At 42.6% G+C, this 22,765-nt stretch overlaps 1 protein-coding gene across 3 annotated transcripts in view; it reads left to right on the top strand.

Moving 5' to 3' along the window:
- The window catches only part of adgrb2 (adhesion G protein-coupled receptor B2), an 89,388-nt gene that overhangs the window by 45,262 nt on the left and 21,361 nt on the right, over window positions 1-22,765 (top strand). For all 3 annotated transcript variants that reach the window (XM_044052142.1, XM_044052140.1, XM_044052141.1), the window contains exon 2: window positions 3,560-4,463. In XM_044052142.1, the coding sequence (XP_043908077.1) occupies window positions 3,560-4,463 (904 nt within the window). The remainder of the gene's footprint in view (window positions 1-3,559; window positions 4,464-22,765) is intronic.

A 22,765-nucleotide genomic window follows, 5' to 3' on the forward strand; every position in this document is an offset into this window, starting at 1 on the left:
GAACACGGCACTAAAGCGTACCGAGCATGCGCTGTTATTGTTATGGTTTGTTTAATGTGAAATGTTATTGCTATTGTTGAGACTCAAGTGGTGTATTTGTCCTATTAAAGTAAGGTAGACCATCAGCGGCAAACCTAAATCTCATCTCAACGAGCCATCCTGTATGAATATCTGCCTGTGATACAAGTGCATAGCCTCAGAAAGGGCTAAATTTCAACACTGGGCGACAGCTTTAAAGGATTCACAAAAGACTATAAATGTTGAAAGGTGGTGTATATTACGGGGTAAATAAGAATTTCTTTAACAGGCGAGGTGGTACGTGATACGTGTGTCAAAGGAGGAGCAGAAAAGACATTTTATAATGCAATACAGTTGGCCAGATTGTCTTTAACCCAGGTTTGCAGTGTTTGTGTGAAAGCGGCTAAATCACTCATTCAGATGATGTGTCACAGCATGATACGCTAACATTTCAGTGCAGCTATTATTGAAGCTTTTTAGGTTCCCAATGTGGGTCTTTGGGACACAAGCACATAGAGGATAAAACACAGTAATTGCTGATGGTTCCCATTTGCTTGCACAGGGACCCAATGTGTAGAAGAATTGTGGTGAAATATTTATTTTTCTTGGTACCGATGCAGTAGTGTTGGTTAAAAAGAAACCCAGCGATACTCAGCTTTGCTGTTGAGTTTTGTGGTGATGACAGAGTCGGATAATCCGATTGTCACTTCAGTGCATTAATGTCAAGGTGGAAGGGGGGAAGGAAGGAAGACATCAAAATGAATGAATATTTATAGGTGTCCACAGTAAAGTGCTGTTTTAGATTGAAGTGGGACAGAATGGCCTCATGAAGACTGCACTTTAGGGCTTATTCATGCACAGACATTGGGTTTATGAATATTCATTCTTCATTGTCCCAAAAACATTTGACTTTAGGCTTCGCTTTTATTTGCTTCCGGTTCTTGCCTATGCATGCTATCCGTCTATATTTGACCAAATCTGTTAGCACTCTTGTATCAAGTATCTAAAAGGGATACTTAAGTAAAAGTATCTTACCAGAAAATTACTTTGGTAGAAGTTGGAGTCACTTTTTATAATATCACTTAAGTAAACGTCTTAAAGTATATGACATTTACTGCACTGAAGTATCAAAAGTAATTTTCTGATATAAAATGTACTTGAGTTTTAAAAGTAAAAATATTAAAAAGAAAAGTGTTCCATTACAACACTCTCTGCTACCAGAATGCTGACAACTATATCCTTTAGCATACTTCACAAAATGCTACATTAGCAAAGTGTCACCACTTTGACACCGTTGGAGTTTTTAAATGTCCATCTTGGGGGGGTGAGACGTCAGAGCAGACCTAGGACTCACTGGAGAGATTGTATCTCTCGGCTGGCTTGGGAACGCCTCGGGATCCTTCGAGAAGAGCTCTCGGAAGTGTCCGGGCTTCTCCTCTGAAACTGCTGCCTTGGCAACGCGGACCTGGATAAGTGGAATAAACAAATGTATAAAAAAGGAAAGAAGATCCTCAGCATTTGCTCTTCTACGTATTCTGCTCTACAGCGTGAACTTGGCTAAAGACCTTCTGATGACCTTGGTGTAAAATATTTAATATCTTCAAAACCCAGTCTCTGTCCTTTTAAATATTGTCCTTGAGCATGATGCTAAACCCTTTAACCATGATACATCTCTCTGTGTTAGCATCAGCTCAGTACCCAACACCTTAAGGAGATTTATCTTTTAATTTTTATTCTGGGTACCTAAACAACATTTGCACATATTTTCATAATTCCTCATAATAATTGCATGAATTCTAATGTCCTGCTCCCTCCAACATCTTTATCCCCACAGTGCTCATTAACAGATCCCGGCTAAATGCCCAAGAGCCCCGTTTGGCTGCTTCTTGACATGGTAAAGTGTGCACAATTCCCAGCCCCTTCTCCAGGCCTTGTGCACTATGTGTCCAATGCTCAAGAGCCCTAACAGACTCACATAAATCCTCTGAAGTACCGGCTACCACGGTGTCTCATTAACCTAGGCCTTAGGAAAGTGCAGTACTCGAAAAAGCACACACGTGCCTTGTACAAAAGCTTTTTACAGTTGTGTCACGTGTGCGGCAACCTTGGTTGGAGCTAGCACGGAGAGAACGAGTCGACTTCCAAAGCATTACTGGGTTCGAGTGGCAGTAGTAACCAGTGGCACATTGATGGAAGGAAATTTAGGGAAATTTGTTTTTGTGATTGGAAAAGATTATCTGACTTCACAAGCAAATGAAAGAGTAGTGTTTTATTTATTTACATTTATTTTTGGCCAGCAGCCCTTGTTCAGGTTTAGGTTTTTTCTTCTTCATTGGAAAGCGTTTAGGCACCTCTGGTATACATGGCTAACCAGTTAAAGCTGGAGTGGGAAACCATGCATGATCATGTTACATTTAATAATGTGAAACCATTATTCCCTCATTTAGGCGTGATAGTATTGCCAGTATGCAAGATATGCCTGTGTGGAAAAAGTGACACAGGCAATAAGAAATGACTAAATGCATAAAACAAGGCCACATTGATACCCACATGCACCCACTCAGTATTTTACCTATGGAAACGCACGCACTGTCACCTTGTAGTGGAAATGCAATCAGTAAATGACCATGAGGGCTGTTTATGACCTAGTGACGGCCCCGGTGTCCTTGTTTTTTTTTTAATCACCATATCATGCCCCGTGTAATAATAACACTCAATTATCCAGCTGTTGCATAGTTCTCATGAAGGTGCTGGTGACTGACGGATTGGACAGCTTATTTGTGGCTTTCATGTCGATAAGTCTCCGCAGACATTTTAATTTGTTGTACTCCTGGTACAAGTGTAATCTTTTTTTTCTTTTTTCTTTTAAATTATGAACATGCGATTGGATCAGTGAGGACAGAAGGTATCTTGTAGCGTGGATGTTTCCCATACTTGTTGGAAAGTCTTGGAAAGGTGAGGGGGGGCACAAACGCAAGGCACACTAAAATATACAATATTTTCAGGCGAAATACTAAAACATTGCGTGTGTGTTGTATTGTGCGAGTCAGAAATCAGGATGCTGGCAGACCCTCGCTGTGTTGGTGATGGTAATAGTTTGCCAGAGCCTTGGGGGAGCTGCTCAGCAGGAGATGGTGTGTGTGTGTGTGTTTGTCATATCAGCAGGAAAGCACCGAGCAGGCCACACAATGGATGGTGCAACAGCCAAACATTCAACCTTTTTAATCCAGCAGGTTGTGAGACTATTTTGGCAGTCTGCATGTGTGTGTGTGTGTGTGTGTGTGTGTGTGTGTGTGTGTGTGTGTGAGAGTCTCTCTCTGAAGAAGAACTGCCGTGAAGTTGGTTAAGTTCGAATCCTGAGACAGCAAAGCAGATTGTTTGTTCTTGACTTGTGTGAATATTGTGCTTTACAGCATGTGCTGGTTATGCAATGTTCTTCTTTTTTTTTTTGTCTGGTTGCATTTGAAGATATTCCATGAACCGTCTAATTGCCTCTCTAACCTCCTTTTTCCCCGTTCTCTTTCTCTCTCTCCCCCTGCAGGACCAATGTCATAGGATGAACACTGCTGGTAGGGTGTGTCTGTCTGTACTGTCCTCTTTCCTGGCTGTGGCTGGGGCTCTGGCTGCCGCGTCTGCCCTCGCTCTAGCTCCTCTCTCTGCCCTGGCTGAGGCTGCCTATGGGGCTGCCAGTGGCATCCCCAGCACTGGGGCAGAGGGGACCCCCTCACCCGTCTCCACACCATGCTCCAGCCTTGTAGCTGGGGTCCTTTATGGGTCTTTCTCCCTAAGGGAGCTATTTCCCTCCAGGGCACCAGGCTGTTCCTGGTCCCTGGAAAACCCCGATCCCACCAAATACTCTCTTTACCTCCGCTTCACCCGCCACCCTATCATCTGCCAGACACACTCCCCCATGCTTCTATCTCTTGACCACCATCTGGCAAATCAAAGCTGTCCCCTTCATTTACAGTCAGCTGCTGCCAGGGATCAGGACATCATTGATCTCTGCACCAGCCAATCTAACTCAGATGGACCTTACTCATTCCTACAGTTTGATAAGAACTTCGTCCAACTATGTCTCACGAGACACCCAGCTGCTGATGAGCCTCAGGTAACCAAGGAATTACTGGAGCTGAGACTCGTGGAGGTGTTGCTCATTAATAATGAGAACTCGAGTCAATTTACCTGCGGTGTGCTCTGCCGATGGTTCGAGGAGTGTTTACGCACAGGACACAATGGAGAGCAGGAGGTTTCGGATGCGGATGGCTGCGGAATGACCCAGACGGGATGTATCTGTCCAAACCACAACATCATGGCACCACCTGTTCCGCTGCTCCCAGAGACACCCCATAGTTTCAGCAATGGCTCGCTGGCTCCCGATGATTGCTGTGTTACTGAGCTGCATTCCAATGATGCAATCGCCATAGCACCCAGAGATGTCCGCCAAGGTAGGGCTGTGTTTCTGCCAAATAATGAGATGATGGTTTAATGCTGCTGCTGCCACCGCCATTTTAAAAGGATCACACATGAGCACAGAGAATATGAAAACATGCTAACACAAAAATACACAAGGCATGTTAGAGCCTATCCTGTGAGTGTTACAAATCCATTTAGTCACATATTAGCAATTGTCTAGAGCCGTGAGTGCCAAACCGAGCAAATGCTAGTTTATTTTGCACTTAAAGACCACGTCTGAATGATAGTATACCTCTTTTTGGCAGAGAACTTTTTAGTCGAATGATGTAAAAATGTCGTTCAAACAGCCGTCTCATCAAAAGATTTGGAAATGCCCAACAGAAATTCTGGCTTTTGATCTATATTTGAGATTTAACCATGTGGCCAAGATGTGAGGGTCCTAGTATTCCACACTACATGCTGCAGAGGTGTGTGTGTGTGTGTGTGTGTGTCTAAATGAGGACAAGATCAGACTTGAAATGTGCACAGGACATGTACAATAATTCTTCACAAACGTAAGACACATGCACGTGTGCTTCTGTATAATCTATGTGTGCTTCTAAGCTGGATCGCTAAGTGCTTTGTCCGAACAGCTTATTTTAAAGCTTCGTTAATGATTTCAATTGATTCCAGCGGATTCCCCTCTATGTGGCATAATGAGAAGAAGGAAACAGAAAACCCGTTGATATACAGAGAGACTTTGTTTGTGTGGAAGAACAAAGAATTACATAAGTTCCTTTAGGTGGCTCATAGGCATGTTTGCATAGTGAACAGCACTAATTAGAGCTCAGTTATTATTGTTAGACGTCCTGGCCTGCCTTCAACAACTCACTACCACAAATATGGAGCTCTCCTGAGAGAGAGAGAGAGAGAGAGGCTTTTACTTTGCTGATGGGGAGGTTATCATTCTTTGGATTCTGGATCAGTGGGCTGAGGGGGAGTTATTATCTAATGTACTCAGACATGGGAACAGGGAGGGTCATGCGAAGATAGAGGGAGACAGAGTGCTTCATGTTTTGGACTGGTGCACACCAGGCAAACACCTCCGCAAACTGATATCATACACAGCTTTAAAATGATGTACTGTACTGTATGTATGCCAGCTGCTACAAAAGCTGGATCTGACCTTGAAGATGTTGACGTCGCATACTTGTTGGTTAGTCGCTGGGAACAAACCACTATGAGACGACAGATTTGTGCACCAGCCTTTGTGAGGGGAGAGCAGTTCCTTTACAAATAATTCCCCCGTGTCCTAATTACCTTAAAATATCAGAACTAATGTAAATACTGTCAGGCTGTCAGAGGTACAGCCAGAGTCTTGTTGCTACTTTCCTGTTTTATCTGCTTTACTCCAACGGAATTACCAAAAACTGAGCCTCTGCACTTGCTTGCATTTAGACTTAAATGCCCTTTGAAGCTTCTGCGTCACTGAGGTGATGATAAAAGAGGGGGGGGAAACAATGAGTCTGCCACAGTCTGAGGTTTGATTAGTGCTCTTTTGTGACATAATAATGTTGTATTCTCCTTTTCTGGCAGTGGTTTTAATTGCCCCAACTGGAAAAAGTGTGCCTCCAGCTGTTTATCCCGAAGAACCAATTCCTAATATTCACATAAAAGCAGTGAATGGAAATGAGTATGAATTAGCATTTTGTTTGACGAAGAATCCCTATAGCCCCGCCTTCACATTTTAAATTTGCATCGGTCGAGACGTTCAACCACAAATTGCTCCCAGTGATTAGACGAGCAAACCATCACTTTTCCCTCGGCTTGTGTGTCTGTGTGTTTATGTGCGTGTGTTGTATCGCCTGACGCGGAGCATTATGGCTTATTGTCATCCCGGTGGTTTTTCTCTGACATAATATCAATGTTTAGATCGTTGTACTAAGACAGTATTTTGTTTTCTAAATAGGATAATTGTACATAATTAATTAAGAGAGACCACAATTGGCAAATAATTAATAGAGATGGTATCACGATGATATTTCTGGCCACAAAAATGTAGGATATATATATATATATATATATATATATACATACAGTGCACAACTGTGTCTGTCCTTCATCCTTAGTGAGAGGAGAAATAAACTGTATAAGACTGTACACCTTGACCCACAGAGGCTTGGTCCATCAAATCTGTAAATGCATTATTTTATAACTCTGAACAAATTCCATTCACATATCAATGTAAAACACTGTTTAAAATGGTCTAATTTCCATATAAATTGGGTACTGGGGCGATGCAGCTGAATAATACACTAACTTTCCTATTTATGCTCTTGTTTAGTGAACTCAGGTATATATTTCACCAATCTGATTTAGCCGAGACAGGCAACACATGACGAGAAGTTGCCCGATGCACATTTAAAATGAAGGTTCCGCTTCACCACTGAATCAACCTGCTTCATCTTAAAGCCATTTGATGCATAAATGCAGCATTAGCGTGCACAAGGATACTGTGGGCAAAAATCCTTCGGGCTATAATTGTATTTTCCATGCTTGTGATCTTTAGAAAACAGTTTTACGACACGGACACGCACACTCAGGGTTGTATGACTGAATGACAGATATTTTTAGAAAAGGCCAACATAGAATGTGTCTGAGGCAAAAAAAAACAACAACAACAAAGAAGAAAGAAAATTGATGACCATGCTTGTTACTTTATTAAAGCATGTCTTGAATGTATTCTACGCATATTCAGAGGGTTGTCTTTGTGCTCTTCCTATGTTCCCACCTTTCCTGAAACAGAATAATTCACTTTCCTCCCATTTTCACTTCATCACTGGCCTGAAAGTGACCTGTGCCTTTCTCATTTGTACAAAGAATGATGGCCATATTATGAAAAATGTGCTTCACATTATAAAATACAACAAAGGGGAAAAATATCATTCAATTTGGAAAAATTGACTTTTTTCTTGTTTGCATCTGTGTTCAGAAATGTCAGGGTGTTTGAACTCTGCATAGCAAATAGTAACAGGAGTAGCTTCCATATACATTATAAAAGATTATGAGGGTCAATAAAGGTTTTGACATGTTCCACAGTTGGAAAGACAATGTCTGTCCTGTAAATAACCATTGTCCTCAATCATTCAATTTAAAATTAAAAGAATGAAAGGTCTGATTTAATATCTGTCACCAGAAGTATCACCATTAGAAGTAGAATACAAATTCTACCTTTTCAGCCACCACTCTACCACTGTTTTTAAAAACAGATAAATATAAAAGTATTTTCTGTGATCCCCGAGATACAGAATATTTAATTTATCCTTTAATTTCACACTCAAATTATGGATGCAGCAAGCTGGATCAAGTATTGATGTTGGCCTCCAGCTGGGATTTTGTGGTTGAAAATTTTCATCTGGTCTGCTATGAGTTAGGGTTTGGGCAGAACTTTAAAAAAAAAATAATAATGGAGGGGTTGGGTTTGGGAGGTGCTATTTCAACTATCAGTACTAGGATAGCAGTGAATGTGTCACCATGATGGATGATGGATGCCTTCAAAGCCTCTTTCTCCAGGTGCTTGTGAAGCACACGGGCTTAAAGGGTTAGAGCTGGAGTTTGTGACGTCTTTACAGCCCGTCGAGAGCTTCTTCTTTACTTAATGAATATTGTACTTCAGGACACGCGATTGGTAATTTTCTTGATTGTGTCAGCTGTTACTGGTTCTTAAGACATAGGCTATAGCTGCCTTCACACACAATACAGACTCCATTGTTCTCAATCATTCATCATCCATTCACAAGCAAATGTGTGGATGTGTTGGCTCATCCATCATTTTTCCAGTAGACACACTGATTATGTCCTCTAATTTCATTTCATTTCATTTCATTTAGGTGACTTGTGCAATCTAACCTGTGTTGGGAAATGGGAGCTTCCCTTTAGACTTTGTTGGAGGGATTTTTATGTTTGTCGGATTTCACTCCCTAAACCTGAAATAGCTGTTTTTTTGTTTTGCCACATGGGGTCAAGAGAAATTAGCTGTAAGCACCCCCAATGACATATCATCATTATATCCTCGGAGTGTAATTTCTACTGACAAGACCCAGCAATGTGATTCAAATGAGGCCGGAATGGTGGTGAGAGTGAAGCAAACCATTAAAGGTGTGGGCCCTAACAACCAAACAGTGAATTAAAAGAGGCTATAAAGCTCCATAGGGCTGATGGTAACTGCAGAGTCAGGTCAAGTTACTGAATCTGTGGGATCGCGGCGTGGTTTTTATCGCCATGAGTGACTCATATGTGTTGGATCTGTGGTTATCGGAGAATAAAAATTTTTAAACTATACATTGATCACACATTATTTAACCTTGTACAGAGACAGGATGTTAACAACACAACACATGCATTCTTTATAATTATAAAGTCCAAAATGGTGTGTGTGGGTTCTACAGTTTTCTCCCACAGTTCAAACACATCATCATGGTAACACTCTAAATTGACCATAGGTGTGAGTATGAGAGTGGATGATTGTTTGTCTCGATGTGGCCCAGTCCTTTTCACCCTATGTCAGCTGGGATTAGTACCTGTGATGGATGGATGTGTCCAGAGTGTCCAAAATGTCCATTACTGTCATATAAGGACAATAAAAAGTCAAATTAGCTAAACGTCTTTCTGGAAAACAGCACAGTTGAGCAGGAGCTTCAATTATGACTGTATGCAAATAAAGGCAATGTTATTTTCTGCTGCCTACTATGATGCCACGTAACTCTCGCTGGTCGTCAAATCCAGCCATTAGCTTAAGTAATTGCAGATACCTTTGGCAAGTGCAATGTGTTTAATATTCTCAAATGTGGCCTTTTAAGAAAATTACATACTTGATGATATTCACTCTTATTCGTCGTCGCATGCCAAGCAATCAGAGTGCAGCACACAGGAGTCAGGAGTTAAGCAGTTAAGCAGTGTCCACTGCTCCAGTGTACGTGCAGTCGGCGGGGGTTTATGCAGTCATGATGCATTCACTTCACGGCCGTAAGGTCCAGTCAGTGCAAGGACGGATGCGCTTGTGTTTTAATTCAGTGTGTTTCTGCCCTGTGTTTCCACTTTTCCAAACTTGCTTTCGGTAAGTGAAAGAGCCATTCATCAGCTTGAGATGTTTTCATTTTAATAATAACTTAATTCTGGGTTTGTGAGCAAATGATCGCACCAGTCTAGAATATAAAACTGCAATTCCAGAAACCATGCTAGACCCATACCCGGACTTCTGTCTATGTCATCGCGCCGGTACATATTCGCCTTCTACAGTATCTGCCTGCTATATCTAGTCCTCTTAGACATGTCCTGTACCTGGCCCTGTCGTGATAAGGGTTTGTGGTCCAATAAGCAGATGTCTGAAATGTTACCTTAAGGTGGTTGTGACTTGGACAATCGCACAGCAACTCCACAGCGGCATTTGAGAATCCTCATTAGCCCAGATAGAGGGTGGGGATTGTGTTCCATGTGTGAAATCAGGGAGAGAGAGAGAGAGAGAGAGAAAGGGGGGAACAGGAAAAGAGTGCTGGGATTTGGCTGTGACTCACGGGACCAGATCACCCTTTCATTGAGCAGGACCAAGTGGTCCATCACACGCGCATACACACGCATACGGCTAATTCCCTCCTCGTGGAATAGTATCTGGCAATTAGAGCAGAGAGAAGCGCGTTTGTGTCAGTGTATGTGTTTAGCAGCGTGAGACGTACAGTACATGCAGGTGTTTCAATAACCCTTAACACACACACACACACACAGGGTGAAAAATGTACACGTGTCACCGCTGATGACAAAAGAGTGTGTGCTTTGCAAAACAGTACTTGTGATTTCCCCTCCCTAAAAATTAATGAAGCAAAACTGCATGTGCTCAGGGTGACTGTGGCAACAGGATTAGTATTCTGTGCTCATGAGCTATGGCTCTTTGCCCCTCTCTCTCTCTCTCTCCCTGAACGGGCTCAGCACTGAGCCCCTTTATGCTCGAGCAAAAGCCCCTACACACACACACACCTTGTCATTTATAATCATTGCAGTTTTCTCAACAGATCTTTGTGAATCCGTATGAATTGGTATACAGTACTCCTTGGCCGTATTTCAGAGACAATTCAATGCAGGCCAACTTCCTGTTGATGCTATTAAAAGTGTAATCGATCAAATAAAGGGGAGGAAATATATTGTGTACCTTACAATTAATAGATCTCTTTGTCCAGATGCATTGTGCACTGGCCTCATCTCATAAGCTAAAATGTGTTTGTTTCTCTCTTCTATGTTTCACTGTAAGGCGTAAAAAACACAGCTTAAGGTTGTATTTCACCTCAAACCTCTTAAGTCTGATGCATCAGCTCTTCAGGTATCACATAGCACACGCACTGCTACTACAGACGTATATATGACGGCGGTACAGCAGAGTATAGTGTCCGTTTTCTTACACCAAGCCCATTTCCGACCTCATGGGATTGCCTGGCTTCAGTGCGTATGCTGAGGACCAAAGGTCGGCTGTGAATTAAGTCCATGGCTCTGTCGGCAGCCAATAAATGTTGTATGACGTTAAGGAGAGCGGCAGCGGCAGCGGCAGATAAGTTTTGTGATATTTCCGAAAGCAAAGTGGGAGTTTTTTTGAGCAAGAGAAAATGACATGAAGCAGAGGAGATGTGGTTAAGGCACCAGCGGGCCAAATTAGCTACCCTCCGGAGAGCCCCCTTCGTCTACTCTCTAAGAGAAACTGTTCATGTGTGAGGCCGAGAGTGTGAGTGCATATGATGTGCGTGAATGAGTGGACGACAAAGAGCCTCCGAACCCCTGTCTCACAGGGCTGATGCAAATTTTAAGTGGTCATAGAGCAATTTGATGACAAAGGAGTGTATGGATGTATTAACACACACACACACAAACACACTGTATATAACAGTCTCTGGCTCACTGATTTCTAGTGAAGCTCCATGTGATCGATTAACTGCAGAAAATAGACATGCATCCCATAGTGCACCTGTGCCCACGGCCATGTGATACAATTCCCGGAGGGTTGTATTTTTCACGCGCGTGTGTGTGTGTGTGTGTGTGTGTGTGTGTGTGTGTGTGGCGCATCTGTTCACTAAACTTCTGCTCGCACGAGGATGATGATGATGATTTCAAAATGGTCCATTGTCAAACGGCAACCATGCAAATCTCAATGATCGGTTTGACATTTTGTTTGAATATGAGTCTCTGTGATTTCTTTGTGCGATACTGCACACTGGTTTCTGAGCACATGGCCCCGCACGGTTGACTTGGCCGAGAATGACATTTTCGCACGAACAGCAAGGTATCGACATTCGGTGCAGTGTTTTTGATGCAGGGAGCTCTCTATGGAGAAAGCACTGAGGTTAACCTGAATGAGAATGATCGCTCTCTTTTTTTTCCCCCACTTCTTTGAACAGATCAGCTGGATATTGCAGTCCATTAAGTCTATCGATGACTTTTTCAAAACAAATGCATTCATATTGGAAATGACGCTCCTGATTTTGCAGCTCTGTTTGGCTTTGCAGTGTGGCTTCTTCTCGTCTTCTGCACCAGCAAACCAAAGACAGATATGGTTAGCAATTAGCTGGTGAACACAGTGAAGCATTTAGCAGCTAAGGATATTGCTAGACATTTCCCTCAGGAGTTGGTGGAGATTGCTTCACTCAAACTTGCCAGGTGGCCAGAAACATGACTGCATAATTACTTTGACATGTGACTAAGCAACTGTTTGCAAATGACTACATACCAAACATTGATCATGTGTCACTGCTGTCAGGCTATAGAATATGTACGCTGTTACATCCCAACCTTTAGTATGATATGTCTTAAACTATAGTCATGTCTCCTTCTCACTAATATAATAAACATTTATTTTGATTCAAATCATACAGCGCTTTGCATTTAGCTTGTCCATACTGAATAGGTAACACAAACATTTATAGTAGGTTTAAAATGTGGACGTATAGGGGCGAAACACATTTACATAACCTATTTGGGGACACTTGCTTCTGCTGAGCTAAAATAAAAAATGCCTCAGACGATTTGTGACCAGGAACTGTTGATTTCCCCAAAGCTGGAAAAGGTTTCTGAACATTGTTTTTGTGTGAGTTACTGCTGCAGAACAAGAATTGCCCAGTTATGTTTCTGGGTTCACTGACTTTTGTAAATATTTTAAGGTGCATGTTGCATAGGATTGTTTATTGGCTTGAGGACAATGTATTTGTCCATTAAGAAATAGTAAATATAACAGATTTGGTTTGATTTTAGTTTATAATCATCAAGTGACAACAGTCTTGATGTGCTGCTGTCTCCACTAACGCTAATAATATTTGGAGCTTTGACTTTTTGTGAGGGTGTAAAAGTGTATAATCTCAGCTACATGAAAACACTGGAGAGAAAAATGAGATCTAAAAGCATCAATAAACATCTACTACTGGATATAAGTGACACATTTTGAGTACATGTGGTCCACGTATGACACAATTACATGTGAAAAGTGCAATACTGTGACCCATGTGGCAAGCTGCCGGCCAGCTGTGCCCACATCAGTTGCTCCGTGGAGTGTGCATGCTCATATGTAAGCATGCACATCATAAAGCATGTGTGCATCCCTGACCGTATACACGCACTCACAGGCGTGTGAAAAGATGATCTAACTTTGTCGGGGCCGTTGCGGAGATTTACGGCAGCAATATAATTACCTCTAGGTACTGTACAGTGATTTAGTGCGTGAGCGACCGGTCACCTCTGAGGTGGAATGATACTGAAAGCCTCATAACAGTTGACAACCAGTTAGCTAATGGTTTACTGAAGGTGCTAAAGGTACCGCTTCCATTCATCTCTGGAAGGCACCTGATGGTATTGCCACCAAGAGAGACATACTGAGCTAGACAAGGGGCAATCCTGATACCAAGCAGCACAGGTTGTGACACATTACCCGCCATTATGTAAATGCATTTTTTTTTTCTTTTTACACCACACAGTATCAAGACAGGGTTCTTTTTCATGCTGCTGCCGTCGCACGTATACGTTTTAATGCACAAACCTGCAGTTTTGTAAAGGTCTGATGGCTCTCTATGTTCAAATAGGTGCTTAATGCATGGTACATCCATGCTTACTTTGTGCCTGTCAGCCACACCACCTCTCTACCCATAAGATGTCCTTCACAGTAAGTGTCACAGGGACACACTTCCCCCCTAAAATGTCTCCTCTGGGGAGCTCATTTGTGTTCATCTGGTTTGACGTGAGGAGAATCTGTTTGCCAGACACAGCCTCACATGATAGACAAGGCTATTTATCCTAATACAGGAAGGGGAAGCTTCGTAAACACACACAGAGAGGTTTTGTTAGCTATTCTTATTAGGACACGGCACTGACTTCCATTTTCCTTAACCTTAACTATAACCAGTTCATGCCTAACCCTGACCTTATTCTAACCACAACTCAAATCTTAGCTCTAAACTTAACCAGTTTCTCGGATATGAGATTCTGCCTCATTAGGACCATCTTTTCGTCTCAGTGAGTACTACTCGGTCCAACAAGGGCAGAGTTTATGCCAAAAAAATGCCACAAATACAAGAACGCACAGATAGAGATACTGTCAGAGATCTGTTTGCCCATACAAGCAAACAATAAACAATTATTTTGCGAGTGTGTGTTCACATACGGTGGCAGACAAACGCAAAAAAACCAACAAAAAAACACCCACAGTAATGAAGTATGAAAATGTTTTGTTCTCTCCTCCTGTTGTTTGTTTGTAGCCGGTCACCAGGGTGCTAACACACACATTCTAAAAGCAGCTGTGTGCAACACAAAACACCCACACACGTAAGCGCATAGCACGGCCATGTGTGTCTGTGTGCGTGCGCCCAGGCTTCTTCTTCTTCTTCTTCATGGTTTTGCCATGTGTGTCTATGTGCTGGATGGAGAACAACCTCTTCATTGCGTGCCAGTAAGTAAGAGGGAGTCGGAGAGTTGTGGTGTTGATCCTGAGGGGGCTGCATTTGGCCGTGACACCCATTGTCACGCTGCAGCACAATACATGCATAGGGACATGGTCATGCGGCATATGCACGCATGCCACTCACAAGCGTGGCGCTGTAATGGCTACTGTGAGGAGTCTGGCGAGTGGCGGTCAATTGGCTGGCGTGGAGGCGGAGGTGGACGTGCGTGTGTGTACATGTGTAGGGGAGCAAGCGGACGTGTTACAGCTGCTTCCAGTATCTACACTAAAATCCCACCCCCTCACCACCAAACCATCACAGATAAGTGGGTGCGTGCAAAGCCTGACCGCACAGTGACAGTCACTCGTGCCCTTGCTAAGTCAAAGCAACTGCAAAACAAGTGTGACTTCCCCTCTCTGTCCCCCGCACACCCCAGCCTCCCCGGCCGCCTCCCGCTCTCTTTTTGTCTGCGCGCATTAGCATCACCAGCCGGTGTGTGGCAATTAAATATATCCCTGGGCAATGCAGCCCTATTTAGAAATCATTACGAGACAAGGAAATGTTGCCTCGTGAGTTTAGCAAAAACACATGGGGAAACTGTGTGTGTGTGTGTTCCTCTGTCTGTGTGTGTCGGTCTTAGTGTGTAGTAGCTGCTTGTGTGTGTGTTTGCACTACCCTCACCGTCAGACATTACGGTCCATTCATCCATGGTGCTTTGCTTCCAAGACAAGTCTTCAGCAGTGCTTCTCTGGCGTCATGGGGAGACACCACGGTCGGTTTGTGTGTGCGCACCATTGCAGGTTTAGAGCTAGACGAGTGACCCTCTTACTGTCTGTTTCAGTGCTTATCCTTGTTTTTTTGCGCTGTTTTCAAGTGGCATCATGGTCACCCACTGGTTTGTGAGCCTGCTCTTAGGAGCCTTGAGTTTTGGACTCAAAACAAACCAGGAGAGACTGTATTTGGACGAGAGGGTGAGCAGGTGTGACATTCGGCTTCAATTACACTATAGCTTGTGCTCTAAAGTTTACAAAACAGATGTCATGCTGTGGGGACAAAGACCTGATGCTAGGGATTGAAATAAAAAGAAAATATGACAATCAAGTAAGAAGTAGGTTTATTTTTTTGTGGACTCTCTGAATGCTGTTTATTATTGTAACGTTGCATAAGTGACACCACGTTCTATTTTTGTTGAAAACTTTGTTGTTATTGTTTTGCATAATTAGAAGGCACAACAGAAAAGAGAAACAAAAGGTCTCCACTGTCACTATGCCTCCAATTACACGTTTCCATTAGTGAGCCTGTGTTGATTCAGGGGTTCCTTTGTTTTTGTCGTTTTTTTTTTTTTGTATTTCACACAAACATGTTATGCTTAATTATCTGAGCAACTTTGAATAATGATCCCATTAGACTCTTGAGTAAATGAAAGAAAAAGTGAATCGACCATTAGTGTTTTATTGCTTCTTTTTTGGGCAACACAAGCTTCATGGCTAATGTGATGATGTTTGAAGGAGTGAATTAAACCACAAGCTATTCTGCATAAAGTTTCATCCATAATGTATATGCAAACTCCATAATGCAGGTGAGGAGACTGTTTACCTAATAAATATACGACAAACACAGATACTCTGAGATAAAAGGATGAAAAGTGAAGCTGCAGATAATTAACATATAATGCTCATATAAAACCTGGTCGTGGAACTGACTTGGAATATAATAAAAGTTTATGATGCTCATGAACACATTAATATATAAATACCGGGATAAATAAGTGGGTAGAAAAAAAAAAATCACCTTGCCTTTTTGTTCTGTAGGGAACATAAAATGAGGTATGCTCCTTTGGTCTTGCAGGGAATAAATGCTCTTGGGATTTATCGACACACTGGCTCTTATAAGCCTACTGTCACACTCCAGCAGTTACCCGTGGTGGATTTAGGACTCAGGGAAAAGGAAACTGTCTTAGTCTCCATATCAGTCTCATTTTCTTTAATTTTCCAGCCAGATTCAAGGACTTTTATTCACTCACTCAAAAGTGGTCAAGTGAAACTGTTTAGGTGTTTTGGAGACAGGTTGTGTTACGGATCTGTATCTGCGCCTGACCTATGATTCCTGGCATCCCACAGAATATACACAGATCATGTCCACCTGTGTGACTCTGTCCCTCTCATGTGTTTTAAAATATTCAAAGAGACAAAAAAAAAAGCTGTGGAAGCCATCCATATAATCCCCCGTAAACTGATATCTAGATCCCTCACACACACACACACGCGCACACGTATGCACATTCAACACCACCTGCATAACTGTGCAATGAGAGCTGGCATACTCAAGAGCGCATAATAAAAAACAAATAAATGGCAGCAGCACCCACATAAGTCAAACGTCCTGCCCGTACAGCAACTGATGTGCACACGCACGGACGTACACACCAAGAGCTTTCAGACAGATGCTGCGGTTTGTGAGTCTGTATCGATCGACACTCGTCAGCATGTCCTCTATAACAAGCACTGTCCCCGAAAGCACTGCAGCAAGCCTGTCAGGGTGGGAGACTGGAAAAAATAGTGGGTGAGAAAGAGGGGAAATGTGGAGGTACCTGTGTCGACAGAATAGCAGGCTGTGACAGGAGAAACCCAAAAAGGCCCGAGTGACCAAGCAACAAATGTTGCTGCTTGCAGAGTTACTCGCTATGCATACACTGCATTTCCCTGATTTGCTCAAGACTCTTCCTTTTTTTTTCTTTTTTTTTTTTTCCTTCTGCAAAGCCTGCTTAGACATTATGAGCAAGGCCAGAGAGGCTGGAACCAGAGTGCGGGCTTGATGATAATGATGAAGTATCTAGCCACCCGGCTAACGAGAGCCCAGATCTGCCTCGAGTCTGCCTGCTATGCAAATTTCCCCCTCTCACCAGCAATGAATCAAATGCACAGTAAACCAAATGTTTCTCTTCACAGCACTTTAGCAAAGCCATCATTCACCGAGGATGAGCCAAAGACACACGTTCTTTGAACACACGCGCACACACAGACATGGAAAACAAGGTTACACTTTGACACTTGCCCGACTCCGGTGCAACTCATCAAAGCACTTTCTGTGCCGGAGTTTTAAGTTGCGAAAAAACAATGACTGAGCCGACATGAGATGGGTGCGTCCATACACAACCGCGTGTGTGTGTACGTGTATTTGTCTGTGTGTTTCTGTTGGTGAAGCACTTCAGTGCACAATGGCCTCTAACACCGAGTCGACAATAACAAGGCACCAGAGACAAATTCCCCTAAGTTGATGTTCTTGGCAGAGAAACACAGCGACATAAGACAGATCTTCTTCGCTCTCGCTCTCTCTCTCTCTCTCTCTCTCTCTCTCTCTCTCTCTCTCTCTCTCTCTCTCTCTCTCTCACCATCTCTGACATCACGGCACCTGGGTGTTCCCACAGCATGGATTTTTAATGTTTAACAAACAACGTGTTTCTCTGTTTTTTTTTTTTCCTGAGATGAAAAGTGAGCATGTGTGGAGTTAAAGCTTTAGTTGACGGATGGAGGTGTATGCGCACAGAAAGATGCACAGACGGACATGGATCATCACATGGCCTTCATTCTCATCTCTCTCTCTCTCTCTCTTTCCCTCTCCCTCCCTCGCTCTTCTCATTATCCTGTTGCTCTGTCAGGCCTGTAGGTTTGCCTCTGGGGTGATGAACTGGCAGAAGTAACAGTTTGACGATAATTTGCTGGAATGCAAGGTTTGACAATCTCACCTCACCTTTTAAAAAGGCGCCACGTGGACCGAGTGACACACATCCGGATTAACTGTGCGACGGACGCGAAGGCAGTTTTTTTCATTTGTGCGCGCGGGGATTTATTTCTTAATGTTAACGGTTACGCATTATGCTAATTTAGGTAGGTTGGTGTTTGTATTGTCCAATCACGGCGCACACCGCATATGGAAATGCGGGTGTACAGACGAGGAATACCTGTGTACACGCGTGTCAAACAGGCGCACATGCACAAACAGGTGGTGACAGGCTTTTAAGCCTCTGTCAGATTAATAGCCACTTTTCTCTGTGGTCAATAAATACTTCAGGGAGTTCCCTAAAGGCTGCAGGACAGTGCTGTGCATGTGCGGGTGTGTGTGTGTGTGTGCGTGTGTGCGTGTGTGTGTGTGTGTGTGTGTGTGTGTGTGTGTGTGTGTGTGAGTGAGTGAGTGAGAGCATCTAACAGGTCTCATGGGTCAACCTGTCACCACAAAGATGGCTAAGCAGTTGGTTGGCCAGTGGGAAATCAATGTAAGGTGATGAGGCCAGTATGTGTGTGTGTGTGTGTGTGTGTCTTCTTGTGTTCTTTCCTGTGTCTTTGCACTTCACCTTCAGATAGATTGAGAAAAAAATAATTCAATAAGAAACATGCAACTACAATGACCAAATGACAAATAATTCTCTTCACCTTTAAGGGGCAATGAATACAAATTAAAGCCAATAAGAGCCTCTTTTAGGGGTATGTTGATTTAGTAAAACGTACATGTTCAATCCAGGAGACACCTTTAAGCCAGGTGATGAATGAAGACAATATAGACCAAATGGAACAGTGACACTCATTGGATAACTCTCAGTTCCTTGGGTTTCGGGGTGGGGGTATGTTGAATGTGGCTGATGCGATGATAAGACTGGGAAACACTGGAGCTTCTCTGCTTTTCTCCTCTCCTACTCAATGGACTGATGAAGATCTTCTATGGCTGTGAGCCCTGGTTGTTTAAACGAGCCCCAGTGGTCCTCATTACCCTCTCCCTGGGCAGATCCGTGCTCACAGATGCAGGCACACACTTTGGTGTCTGTGCAGCAGCACTCATAGATACAAGGGAAGAAGCACTTGCATGCATGCAGCTGTTGGCTTTGATGAAGCGTAACAAGGCTGGAGACTAGTTCGCGATACTTTTCTTGGACAGCTGTCTTGTCCCTTATCAACTTTGTGGCCTAAGGGGTCATTACTACTGTGATGGGTCTAATGATGCTTGCACTGCCCAGGGGTTGGCACATCAAAAAAAGAAGCAGTTTAGGTTTGACACAGATCCCATAATATCATATTTTTATTGATAAAAGCACAAATGGGAGAACTCTCAGGTCCACTTACGCAGTCATGTAAATTGCACTTAATGATTTCATTTTCTGTTTATGTTTTATGCACCTGTCATTACAATTAATTCACCATTCCAAGTACTTAAGTGCAGCTATTTGTGCTCTCTACAAAAACCTCCAGAGCATTAAATCACTGCTTTAGATGAGTCCAGTTCGTGCTGTCATCCTCTCAGGCTCTGTCCCTGTCTTTTCTTTCATTTCACTTTATTTATTTTTTTCCTCTCCACTGCTCTGTGAAGTCCTCGTCCAAATCGTATAAGTCGTCTGTAGGGGAGAAGAAGACATTAGAAGTGTGACTCATCTTCAAACTCATCATCCATTCAGTTTGTCTTTGTTTTTCTTTTTATCCCGCTCCAACACATACCACATATTGTTGGTAGTAGACTTTACAACCTGCTGTGACTTGTGTGCGTGTTTTGCAGCGAGTATCTGACATTAGGCGCTGATTGAAAGAGTAAATTGATGTTGGAATGGCTGAACTTAGTGAGATACAGGTACAAGGCAAAAGCGGTTGGTGGATATTTCTGGATCTACAGTAGTGACACACCATGTCTTGACGTACCCAAATTCATAGTACATCATATAGTGTATGTTATATCACATTCTCTTTTTTTTCTAATACCAATTATTTAAACAAGCTCATTTTCACCTAAAAAAAAAAAAAAAAATCTTAGTCAGTTTCAAGATGTTTTATTTCTCTATAATCTTTATAACCTTTCAAGGAATTTTATCACTGAGTTTTTTTCCTCTATCTTTCTGGGGAAGTGAGATTAGGGTTCTTTTTGCTGAGTCGTGTGTGATCTCATCTTACTCACTTGTCCCCTGGTCATGAGTTGCTTTCCATCGGAATGGATGCAAAGGGAGTCCTCACTCTCTGGGGAGTCGACCAGGGAGTCATCATGTGGCACAGTTAATCAGTGCGACTATTGGCTCGAGGTAATCAAGTGATTAATCAGCGTGACATTCGGCTGACGCAGGGAATTCTGAAGTAAGACTTATGGATAATCACAGCAAGGGAGTAGTGAGGCACAAATATACAGAGGGATACAGTGTGGTTGACTTTACAAAGCCACAAAACTGTGGATGACCACCGCTTTCATTTATCGGTTACGCTTGGGTCACATTGGATGCCTGGCGTGTGTGTTGCTGTGTGTGTGTTCGCCGGTTGTGTATGTCTGCTGTGTCTCTCATAACACCACACGTATGAGTATGACTTCACTTTCTGATTTATCGCTAATCAAAAACGTGTATTGTGAACACTGATCTCTTAACTGGTGCTAAAATTAAAATTGAATGCAGTAGGGGACAGCGATTCATTGATTACTAATCGATTAATAAATAAATTAATTGTCAACTATTTTGATCATCAATTATTCAGCTTTAGAGGTTTTTTAAAAAATAACAATAATAATAATAATTAGGACTAGCTTTCTGATTTTTCAGCTTCTTAAATGTGAAAAAAATTCTGCTTTCATTGCTCCATTTGACAAATAATTCAAACATCGTCATTTTGAGGTTTGGGAAACAACAGTCAACATATTTCAACATTGTTCGACATGTGGAACCAAGGACAAGTTGGCCCAGCACAAACTGAATAAACAAAGGAAATTGTTTTTTTGTTTTTTTTTCAAAATTATGCAAGTTGAAGTTTCGAAAAAGCCACTACATGCTTCATAGCACACTATTGTGGCTCTTAAAACCATACACTTTGTTTTTGAATTAGGGCTGTTTGAATCGATTCCTAGTTAGGGTGTGCTGATGTCATATTCCAGTGCTGTTGTTGTTTTTTCGGCCAATCAGCTGATCGTCACAGAGGAAACACATGGCTACTTAATATGCTGCTGCTTCGAAAAGCTGCGTGTGTTTTTACCGTTGAACAGGGAAAAGTCGCATTGCAGAACAACTAAATCGTGGCTGTACGTCTTAACGAAGACATAAAGTCCGCTATGCTAGCGGACTATGCTAGCGGACTTTATTGCTAACATGTTAGCATTTAAGCTAGCGGACTGTATCGCTAACTCGTTAGCATTTAAGCTAGCAGACTTCGTTGTAGCAAACTTTCTCCAGAGCAACAACAAGCGGATGGATTGGCCGACAGAGAAAGAGAATGGCAGGACTTGAGAATAAGTGGTTACTTCTGAGACAACCAAGAAGTCCGTGATGAAAAGAAAGCACCCCTGAACTTCGGCAGTGAAGTATGCAGGAAGACTTTTCAGTTTCTTATGGGGTGAGTTTTCATTAACGTCCTTAATCTACATTACATTGGTGTTCATTCGAAGTCACATACAGGGGAATGTATTTTTAATGCTGGACGCTGTCTTTTAATAACCCACTGTGCGTTTCAGAACGTTAAGTGGCTACATTGTTATTGGCTAGCTCAGTACTGTCGTTTTAAAATGATACGTTATGGACCAAACAACACTCGGTTAGTTAATAATAAATAAATAATTGTTAGTTGCAGGTCTAGCACATGTGGCGTGTCTGTTGTGAACCAGGCCTAATTGTGTTCCTTCATTCTTCTCATTTGCAATTGTAAAACCCATTTACAATGGAAGTTAAACTCTGAAGGTTTGGTCTGCCTGTGGCCTGTTTTGATTCATGGACAAACTAGAACTAAAAAATAAATCAATGAGGTAATGTTACAGTTCACTGTTATGCAAGTACAGTGCAGTCTCCCGGCTTTGATCTAGTCAAATAAAAAGACATGTGGGCTCTGCCCTTTTCGAAATTGTACAATCTACGACATGCACACAAAGTTCATTGTTCGGGCCTTTGAAAGTGGGCCAACGCAAGAAATGACAGCAGAGATAAAAAAAAAAAAGGCAAGAGGAGGTGACAGAGGAATGGCAGAGGAGGTGATAATTTCGCCCAGTGCCACGTAACTGCTGAGGCGGCGGCGGAAGAAGAGTGATTGATTGGTTAAAGAAGGCGGAGAGTAAGTCAAGGTGGCTGACGGGGGTCAAGAGCCAGAGAGTCATGAAAGCGTGAAAACCATGCTTGCAACAGAAAGTGCCAGATATGTAGCAAGCAAGTGCAAGAGTGACTGATAGTGACAAGGAGATACTGAAGTTAGGGTGGCACATTTATGCCTTGAAGGGACAGGAGTGTCATTGCCTGACAGTTTTTCTTGTTCTGTTTTTTTTTTTTTTTTTGTTAAAGGGAAGCCTGGGAAGTGAGACGATGTGGAAGGTTTCTCCCTGCAATTCATAGTTAAATGCCATACACTAATCTCCAGGGTTTCCCCATTTATTCACATTTCACTATCAAATGACTA

This window comes from Solea senegalensis, linkage group LG20, assembly GCF_019176455.1.
Source record: "Solea senegalensis isolate Sse05_10M linkage group LG20, IFAPA_SoseM_1, whole genome shotgun sequence".
Classification (NCBI taxonomy): domain Eukaryota; kingdom Metazoa; phylum Chordata; class Actinopteri; order Pleuronectiformes; family Soleidae; genus Solea; species Solea senegalensis.